We start from the raw sequence: 11,152 nt of genomic DNA, 5'->3' as shown, positions 1-11,152 counted from the left end.
TCTTATTATAAACTCTATTTTTTCTTTAATTTTATTTAAAATGCATTTAAAATAAATTAAGGGTTTGTGTGCAATGTATTAAATGAAAAATGTAGTATTAAATAAATAGAATTTTAAGAAGGAAAACTAGAAGAACTTGACATAATAATTATATTTAACTTTGCATAACTTAATTGCACATGGCGCAATTATTTTCTTTTAAATTAAGTTAGAATACATTATTACCAAATATTTCTGAAAAACTAATATAAAAATAAATATATACTTCACAAATAGCAATAAATACTTTTCTAATGTATTTATTTTAAACATTTTCTTGTTATTTCACATAATATTAATATTCTAAAGCTGCGTTAATTTATTAATTTTGTTACTTATTTTACTTTCTTTAATTATTTTGTTTTAGAGTTTTAAATTATTTAAATATAATATAATATGTAACACCAGCCTTTTAAAAGAAATAAATAAATAAATTTAAAATGTTTCAAAAGCAATAAAATATATTGAGTGATAATATTATTATATTGATCGATTAATTAAAATAAATAAATATTAATTAATAATTTAATAAAATATTTTCACCTAACCATTTTTGAGATATTATTAAGAAGGAGTAATCTCTTGATCAATTAATTATTTTACTAAAAGTTTTAACCATATTCTAAAGAATAAATATTTAAAGAATTTTAAAAGAGTAATTTTTTCGTTTATAAATTTTTGACTCGTTAATATATATTTTATATTTTAAAGCAAGTAAAATAAATGAAATAAAAAGAAATTAGATTTATATTTTATTAAAAAAGATAATAACAATTTTAAGGCTTCTTAAAAAAATAATTGAGTTAAATGCCCTTTTGAAACAGATAAAAAGAGAAAAAAAATTCAATGGGTTTTTACGTTATAAAAACTCAACATATTTTAATATATAAAAATTCATAATAAAATAAAAAAATACAAAATGGTATTAATTTAGCCATTAAAAAAAAATAATAAACATAATTCAAACATTCTTAATAAAACGAAAATGTGCAAAAAATGCCAAGAAACAGTAAATTTTCAAGTAATAAAAAAATTAAAAAATTATTATTTATTAAATCAATATTGACTTAAAAAATATAAAATTACAAATTAAAAAAAATGGAAATAAAATAGTTTTTTACTACTAGGAAAATTAAAAAAAAAATATAATTACAAACAAATTTAATAAAATTAAGATTTATTTTATTAAAAAATTGTGCGAATTATGTTAATTTTTAATTAAAGATAATGCTATTGATAAAGTTTATTTACTGTAGATATTTCAGTGCTAAACATACCCAACTTCTAAATCCTTTATTACAACATCGCACGCATTATATCGTTCACTTTACATAAACAAATTAAAATCAAAAAGCATCCGTGGGTGTTTTGGCATTTACCATAAACGGCCATCGCTAAAAAGAAACCGATCTAACAAGGCTAACAAACCAAAAATGCCATAAAAATTAATCGGCATTTTTCTTTTGGCTACGATGATCCAACCATTTGGATCATTTGAAGAAGAAAATAATGAGTAGACCTTGAGATTGGTTCATCACTATTCAAAGTAGATAATTACACTTTTTTACGTGGGTCGGTAATGTTCGCTTTAATTCAATTTAAAACATTTGTAGGCTGCTTTGAAATTTATTTAAATTGGCTTGTTTAAATTAGACTTCAAGTATAATCATTTTTACTTGCTGACTAAACCTCTGTGAAAAGAAAAACACATAAAAATTGCATTAATTTTATACCGTTAACTATCACATCATTCACCAAATGACAACCCAAACTCAAATAGCTATCACAGTCAAAAATTCCACTTTAATCATGTGTTACTACCGTTATTGTTGTTATTACTATCTTCATCCTCTTGCTTTTTCACACTAGTCCCTTCCTCGCATTTCATAGTTACGTCGTCATCTTTATTGGATGTCTCTGAGCTAGTTGATGACCTCGACGAATAATTGTCTTTATCAGAAAAATACGAAGAATCCCTCTTAGTCTCTTCAGTAGGTGTTGACGGACTTTCCATCTTGCTGGAGTCGAACATTTTATTCGGTAGCGAAAGAGGGAAATTGCCTCCAGGTTTTAAGTGTTGCAGCAGTCTTCCGTCAGTGACCTTTCCCATAAAAGAACGTATTTCTTCAAAATAAGACTCCTCACTCATATTTCTGTTGAGGTTTCTCCTCTGCAAGTTTCTCTCATCTAAAATCGTGGGACCATCAGCCTCGTGTTTCTTCAGATGTCTATCTAAATTAGTCTGTTGCCCAAAACATCTTTCACATAAAGGACATTTGAAAGGTTTTTCTTTGTTGTGAATATTCCTTACGTGCCTTTGCAGATTACTTGATATACTAAAGCTTCTTTCGCAGTAGCGACACTTATAAGGTTGCTCTCCAGTATGCGTCCTTAAATGTCTTGTTAAATTTGCACTTCGAGGAAACACCTTGCCACAGAACTTACATGCGTATCTATCTTTAGGTTTCCCTGTTGTAGGATCAAACACTTTAGGAGTAGGAGGTGCTGGAGGAGCATTTCTTAACATATCAAAAGGAACATTATTTACAGGAGGACTAAGCATGTTAGGACTTAAAAATGGGTACCTCTGAGGATATCCAGGGCTTGGTGGATAAGGTAGTGGTAACCTAGGTACTTTGTCACCCCCTTGAGCTCGGTACATCGCCTCTAGCATCATAGGGTGTATTGGCTGAGGTGGAAAAAGCATACCAGGGTATGCAGGAAGTTGAGAAGAGAATTGAGGTTTTGATATGCTAGGGGTAGGTGGTGACGTACGGTCTTCTATAATGACTTCTTCTTTTTCGCTTGAGGTGCTAGGGGTTGGTGAGATTATGTTTCGGTTTTCGTCTTCGACCTTTAACAAAATAACCATTTAGGGTGTTTCCAGTTGGGTTATAAAGAGCATTCTTACCTGCCGCCTCATAATAATCAAACTAAGTTTTTTATGCTCGACCCTTAAGTCCAGAGGTTGCTCATCACCTTGTTGGTCATGCGGCCTACCAGCAGGGCTCATATGAGGACCTGGAGACGATCTGCTAGTGTTTCTACTAAGGTCAAAAGGAGCTTCCTCTGGAGGAGGAACTCTCACCTAAAACATAATATAATTGCATAAGAAAATATTTTAGAACATTGAATGCTTAGAATAAGCCTAGCTGCAAACCATAGGCAAGATTGTTTGGATTCAGCATCTCTCAGACAATGATGTCAAATCAACTTTTTATTTAATATATATTTTTCTTAATCCACTGCATATTTTTTTAATGTATTTTATTTTGTAGCAGGTAAAAATGTACTCTTTAAAAGTTTCGTTTATTTGTTGTCTAATAATATATACTTTCAGTAATCAACAAGTTTTTCAGGACAAAAAAAGATTCTCAACAGAAAAGTTGATGAAAAAAAAGCAACTTGGCAACGTCGAATACCTCTACGTTTACAATGCAAGTATCTGATATTGGCACTTTGTATTTTTCTTCTAGATATTTTTTCATATGTGTGAAGCTAGCTTCCGATCGATATACAGCAACCAAAAATCTAGAACGCAGCATATGTCGTTTGCCAGGAACCTACTTATAGTCCGCGCCCGCTGATATTTAATTGATATAATGCCCGTATCTCCTGAAATTCTCAAGGAATCCTAATAATTTTTTGTCCAGATATTAACAGTTAATAACCAAATCGATTTATAGTAGTTATAAACCTCTACAAACTAAAGTTTTTGTGTGAAAATTATTTAAAAAGTCGAATGTTAAGGTAATGAAGAAGACTGTTAAAGGATTTGAATTATTCTTTTTTTTATAATATATAATAAATATGTAAACGCATTTGAGATGGTTGCAAAACTCTACAAATAAATGTTTTTTGTTAAAAAATTATTGAATTGTTAGACGTTAAAAAATATAAAATGCTATAACTCCTAATGGCTATAAGGAAAAGTTGTATCCATATCCTTTGGCAATTATAGTAAATTCTAGGATCTAACTCAATCAGATTTGAAAGCTTGAAATATTTGAAAACTCCTGGCTCGTATATCCTGGAATTCCAGGATATACGAACATTATATTGATTAAATAACAATGGGCGCGGACTATAAATATGTTGCTGGTAAATGACATATGCTGCGTTCTCGATTTGGTCGCTGGATATCAACCATCGATATCGGTTCTAATAAGCAATAAACTTGCTACAGCGTTGCGCTGTGTGTGAAAATTTGGTGACTTAAAGAATTTAAATTGAAAATATTAATTCCTATTAGTGTTTAGTGTAAATATAGTACAAAATAGTTTTGGTTATTAAACGAATTTCACTTTGCTTTATAATAAAAAAATGCAATTCAGTTTTTGCTAATTATAGTAATTTACTATCACTTTATTTTTTTCTGTTAAAATTGTTTAATCACTGGCAACATTAAATACCAAGCATGTTTATCAACAAAATATCTCCTTTGCCCCCTGTGTAGATGTTGCGCTTAATCCAAAGCAGCCAATGTTTATTCTAGTGTATTCAATGTTCTAAGGAAAATATTTTTTTATAATTTTGTAAAACTGTAAACATTTTAAAAAAACTTTAGAAATATTTCCTAAGAAAAATATTTCTACAGTTTTTGAATTTGTAAATACTTACCGATAAAGGATAGACCGCCGCCTGTTTGGGCGACGAATGGCCGCTCTGGGCGACTAACATTTTTCTAGGCGAAGAATCTTTTTCCCTCATGATAACCGGTGGGGGTAAAAGGTATGGGCGGCAACGGGGCAGCCAAGCGGGGTGCAGGAGGCTTAGGTGGGCGTCTGCAGTAGTGGACATGAGTGTACCGGCAAAAACCTTGCCGGATCTGAAACATAAAAAAAATTAATTATAACATGTCAAAAATATATAATTATCAAAACGAAATTATAACGAGGAACAAACTAAATTTTCAGCGTGACAAATCGAGAAGAAAAAAAAATGAACTGAGAGACGAGAACTAGAAATAGTTGTCTGAAAGTGTTGTACGGCTGTCAGCAGCGCCAGCGTAGGTAATTATTTATTCCCCGGCAAAGATTTGTATCTGCGGTGTAAAATGCTCGACAAAGAAGTAAAACTGGACTGTAGACATGGTATTCGTGTCTACTGAATTAAATTCGAAGTAAATTTCTACTTCCTTATGTTCAAATTAAAAGAAAAAATTACCGGCCAGAGCCGGTCTACGAACGGTAATCAAATACGGTCAGCACGCGCTATACGTGATTTATGTAATCCGTAGTGCCAACCAATAAAGAATAAATTACTGTGCTGTCCATAAAATGGACTATAAAATATAATATTGGATACATAAAATTTTTGAGAAAGTTTCCTTTTGTATCAAGACGTGAGGAACATTGTAAATCATGAATTTATGCAAGGAGTATTAAAATTGAGTAAGAAGAAAACAAATTAAAAAAAAGCGAAATAAAACGAATGTTATGTGTAAGAGAAAATGTACGCAAACGTTATAAAGAAATAAATTAGACAAGTAAATAAATAAAATGTACCTGATTTATAGAGACTTTGAAATATTAATCAGTTGGCAACGGTAAGAATATTCCTGGAATTTTTTATTTCTTATTAGACTTTCAGAAATTTAAAACATTATTTAACAATACATACAAGTCAAAACAAACAATTTGTTTAAAAGAGAGAATTTTTAAAAGGTTTTCTCAATAAATTCTATGATCATGGTCTTAAATCAGAGATGCAGATTTAACATCTTAGATAATCATCTGTGCTGGTATAGATTAATACGAATGTAGTATTGGTACCTTGTTTTTATAAAGGTTTACAGTTTTCTTAGAGTTCATGCTAAGAAAACGCTCTTTACATATTTTTTAGATATTGCATTAACAAATTATTTCTATATATGCATGAAAAATTAACTTTGATGAACCTAGAATAAGTGCTTTGGAGATATTGCGAGTTGGAGTAACTATAAGTGGCAGTATAATATACCTGGATTTATGCTATAGACCTCCAACGTTAAATATTGTTTTTCAAAATATGCTTTCGGAAGTTTTACCTAAGTACTAGCATATTTATTTTGGTGGAAAATTTAACGTCGACTTCCTTTCTAACAGCCATGCAAAAACTCTGTTTTCTGCACTGCTGCGTAAATACGGACCTAACCATTTAATCATAGAGCCTACTAGAGTAACAAATTCTATATATATGAGAAACTAATTGATATTATTGTAACTAATTCTATTTATATACCAAACTTTATACATACATTTTACACCCTTCGTTAGTTTTACCGCCTGTACAAGTAAACAACATACATATATTGAATGACTGAATACTGCAACCAATTTTTGTTAGTGTAGAGCAAACTATGGCCTATAAACTAAAATTTCCAAGCAATATTTTTAAACTAAAGTATAGATCATTAGGCTTAATATTTTCAACTTAAAAACCACTGCTCGCCTGGTTATAATGTAAAACAAACTGAAATCATGAAAAAAAATTCACCTGTGCATGACTAATCTATTAATACATATAATCAATCTTATATGTACATTAAAAATTGTCCATGAAGGTTTTAAAACCTCTATTGTTACTCCTATCTCTAAACCCTCTAAATTCTTATCTAGTAATAACATTTTGTTTAAAAACCAATTCGAATTCGACACCAGTATTAGTACTTCTGACGCTGTTCTCCTAATCACAAGCACCATAATAAAGCACGTTGATAAACATAAAAATTACCTTGCAGCATTTCTTAATCTAGTAAAGGCTTCTGACACTAGGTGCCTCATGACAACCTTTTTGATGTCCTAGATATTTATGGTATCACACGGGTTGTGTTAGAAGTTTTTAAGAGTCTTCTGATGGGCTGAAAACAGATGTTGTGACAACAACATGAAACGATACTGTGGTAATTTTTGAGGGTGAAACTTGGAAAGAGGTGATTGAAACTCATCTTTAGGTTTAAAAATAATCAAAAATTAGCTAGACTCTTTCAAACTTACAGTAAATGTTGGCAAAATTTACTAGCTTTCTCCTCAACAAATCCTGATGCCAATCGTCTCAATTTTAATAGTATTCAGATAAATGGATTTGAGAATGAAACAAAGAAAGTATAAATAACTAAATATTAAGGAGTAATCATCGATCAGAACCTCATATGGAAACAACATGTGCTAAGATTAACTAACAACATTCTAAAATTTCATATTATTAGAAATTCTAAACGAACAACTAGTGATATGTGTTTCGACAAAAGTGCATTAAAACCTTTAAAAACAATCCAAAATTACATTTTTAAAATCATTTTCAGATAGAACATAATTTTTGCAACATGCCTTCTTTACAGTAAAGAAATACTGGCAATCCGATCTTTGTATATTTTAAGTGTTTGGTCTTTTATATACGAAGATCCTGAAATAGGTATAGAAGTTATGCATTGTTACTCGACCAGCTTTAATGATAAAGGAAACTCGCAGATTTCCAATAATGATCTTCGTTTCAAGTATCATGTGTCGCATTTGCAATTATATGAAATTGCTATGTTAGTATTAAGCTTCGAATGTAATGTACTAATAAAGAGTCGCTTTTACTATTCATTCATTGAATGAATATTATTTTTCATTTTTTTACTTGATTTTTATGAATGAAATGTGAATTCTGCCTAAAAATTCAATAAATCATGACTTTAGATTTAAATACTTAATCATTAAATTTTTGTATTATATTAATATAATATGAAGTTTTAAAGAATTAAAATCTAGCAGGTTCAGTACCTACTAATAAAATACATCCTATATTCTGGTTTCTCAAAACCTTTTATATTTCTCATATTTGAGAACTCATCAATTTTTATCTATAGGGTTCCATAATCGATAACCATTAACAGTATATCCTACTATATATATTTTCTTATTTTGCAACATCTATTGAAAATATTTAGAATCTTAACCAAATTTATTGAAAAAAACCTTCGTCAAAGCATGATCGTTGATTTCAAATACTTACCTTAATTCGCTTTTAAGAAATTTCACATTTTATTATAAAGATATTAAATATTACACAAGCACCATTGTAAAATTTAAAGAAACAAGTGCCTGGAAGTAATAAATTATGACTTAATGATCAGAAGAAACATAGAAGATGTAATATTTCACGAGTCCTACTCGACTGCGCCACCATACGAAACTACAGATCTACAATGGTAGCTAATTCTCAACTATTTGTTTAGAAACTTTCAGAAATGTTAAGCTTTGCATTATATTATTTAATTATTTTTATTTATTTTACCTGCAGCAAAAACACAATTTAAAACTGCGCCCTATTACTCAATTATGGTTTCAGCTAGTTTACTGCTTTAGCACTAAGAACATGAAACTCCACCAGGTTTTCACTGGATTGTGAACATATGAACTGCACTCAAAAACTTAAATTTAAGCTAAGTTAGGATACAATTGGTGTTCTTGAAAAAGGATTAAATTTATTTTTCACCAAGGCCAAATACTCTTTAAATTTATCAAGTGCTTTACTTTTAATATTCATACAAAAGCAAAGTGAGAAAAATTATTAATAAAAGTAATAAAGTATTCTCTTAGCCTTTAGCTCTGGTGATAGTGATTGTAATTCTCACAAAGTCTTCTAACAGAAGCATGTCAAAAAAATATATTAGCTATCTCAATAATTTAACATTTTTAGGTATGTATGGTAAAAAAGTGTTAAATAATTGAAAAAAAAAAACAAATTAAGGTAGAAGAAAGGCAAATTTAAAAACAATTAATAATTTGTTCTATTTATCTAAAAAGCTATTCGTAAATAAAATCCGTCCTAAGAAGTCTAAGAAATAATTAGTTATATATTCTTAGGCTTACAATCCTTGCCATTGCATTATGAAATTTCATAAAAAAGTTACATTAATCTTACATCCTGTGCTCTTTTATGCTCATCCGATATGTATTTAAACATGCGTTCAAAGACATCCAGGTAGTTCTTAACGCTCCACCTAATGACTTACAATTTAAAAACTCCTTAATCATTAAAAATATGAATCAAGTAAGCAACACTAGAAACTTATGAGGTCTCTATATTTAATAGAAGTACACAGCATACTAAATTTCTTTATTATATACAAAATATAAACAAGAATTATGGTAAAACCAGAAGTAATTTCAGTGTTACCATATCATATAAGGATCTATCATAACAGCTAAATCCTTATTTTAGTTCGTTAACTTAATCGGTTTAACTGGTTGTCTTTACTTTACGTTCCCATGAGAATATCGTATAGCAAAGTGATAATATGCATATGATAAAAACTAAGTTGCATGATCTGTTGACTTAAATCAATGACTTTTATTTCAATGGCTATACGAATCAATCAGACTCAATTAAACCAGATAGAGTAGATTTATATTACAAATATAAACATTTATCAAAGTAACAATTTAATATCTATTTGGAATAATAACTGTACAGGCTTGACAAATTACTGATGTTCTCACACACATTTCAAATCATAATAACTCTATAATAATACGGTGTTTTCTTCGAAAAAATCTACTGAAAACAAAAAAGTTCTTGGTAATGATGTGACTTCATTTAGTGATTACTCACGAAAGAGGTAATATGAGAATGGATGAAAAAGTAACTCGGTTTCAAAATGACATTAAGACTTTATTAAAATATAATGTGGGACTTGAAACAACCACAATGATATTCTTTTTTTATTTATTTGTAAATTAAGAAGAAAATTGGTAACACAGAATAAAAAAGACTTCACCGCAAAGCATTTTATTAAATATGAAACAGGAGTACTTTAACAAGCAAGTGCTTCAATTCATGCATAACTTAATAGGGCATGATAGATGTAAAATAGCTAAATAAAACATGCTTTTCTAATTTAAACATATTTTATCCTCATTTTTCTTTTCTTATCTGGTCAAAGCAAACATAGGTCCTAGACCATCCATAAAGCAAACGGGTGGACGTATCAGAGACGTACGTGACGTTTCTCGGCCGTAAAAGCCCTCGATAAGAACAGGAGGTGTTGTCTTAAGAAAACGGACTGAAATAGGCATGTTTACGTGACAGCAGAATGTTTTGTGTCGTCGGCAAATCAAGATTACAAAGAAGAAAGACACAAAACGGTGTCGGAGAGAGATTGAGCTTGTAAATTGCCCATTTATTATGTCGTATGCTGAATCGGAATCGCCTCAGGAAAGTCATTTTTTTTGTTTTTAGCGGATCATCGTAAATTTCTCTTATGAGTGTAAAAATGTATTTTATTACTTCCAAGTAAGCTAATGAAGTATTTATACCTAATAAGTCTGGGTCGTGCTAACCGTAAACCAGAGCAGGTTAAAAACTGACGTGGACCACACGTTTAAAGCCACCATTGTTACATTTCCTTTACTGGTTTTGCATTGAATTTTAGTAATGTGGCATTTTCTCTATTGTTTTAGAATACACCCACATGGTATATGGTGCATATGGCGGAATTTAATTGGCACATAAATAAAAATGTGTTTCATCTTATTTGTGGTGCCTATTTGCAGAGTTTGTATGTAGATAAGTTATTTAATTAAACGGATTTATAAGTGTGGCATTTACTAGTGTATATTGCGAGATTTTTTTGTTAAAGGGGTGTTATTTTAAATTATTTATACTTTTACATGCATAATATATCCATCATTAATGCAAATATATTCATTGAACTGTTAGCAATTATCACCTTAATCCCCCTTTTTTTAATAATAATTTACGCATCATTTGCTTCGACTCTTAAGATTGTTTATTATATTATATTATAAATATTATGATGCACTCAATTAAATAAAATATTAAATTATTACCGATTACTGTAATTAGTAAAAGCCTCTTTATAGCAGCCTCAAAGTCATTAGCAATTACATGCCTACACTACTTAACTCGTTAGTTATATGATTTTTTACATTTTAATTTATAGAGCGTATTAGTAATCCCACTTATTAAAAATTAGTGCCATTCTCAATTAATAAAATGCTCAAAAGTTATAATGTATATATAGCGTAAGTACTTAAGGATTAATCAAGTAAAATAAATGAATATATTAATTTTTAATGAGATTCTAAAAAATAATACTATATTATGTTATATAAGCATTTTA

General features: G+C 29.5%; 1 protein-coding gene across 1 annotated transcript in view; it reads right to left on the bottom strand.

Moving 5' to 3' along the window:
- Positions 1-1,751: 1,751 nt before the first annotated feature.
- LOC126737073 (transcription factor hamlet-like) overlaps positions 1,752-11,152 on the bottom strand; it is an 82,199-nt gene continuing 72,798 nt past the window's right edge. The window contains exons 2-4 of the mRNA XM_050441764.1: positions 4,660-4,867; positions 2,951-3,127; positions 1,752-2,893 (exon numbers count right to left, since the gene is read on the bottom strand). Coding sequence (XP_050297721.1) covers positions 1,847-2,893; positions 2,951-3,127; positions 4,660-4,839 — 1,404 coding nt within the window. The 5' untranslated portion in view covers positions 4,840-4,867 and the 3' untranslated portion in view covers positions 1,752-1,846. The remainder of the gene's footprint in view (positions 2,894-2,950; positions 3,128-4,659; positions 4,868-11,152) is intronic.

Source organism: Anthonomus grandis, chromosome 6 (assembly GCF_022605725.1).
Source record: "Anthonomus grandis grandis chromosome 6, icAntGran1.3, whole genome shotgun sequence".
Classification (NCBI taxonomy): domain Eukaryota; kingdom Metazoa; phylum Arthropoda; class Insecta; order Coleoptera; family Curculionidae; genus Anthonomus; species Anthonomus grandis.
Note: the sequence above shows the minus strand (reverse complement) of the source record. Positions and strands in the feature narration are given on the sequence as shown.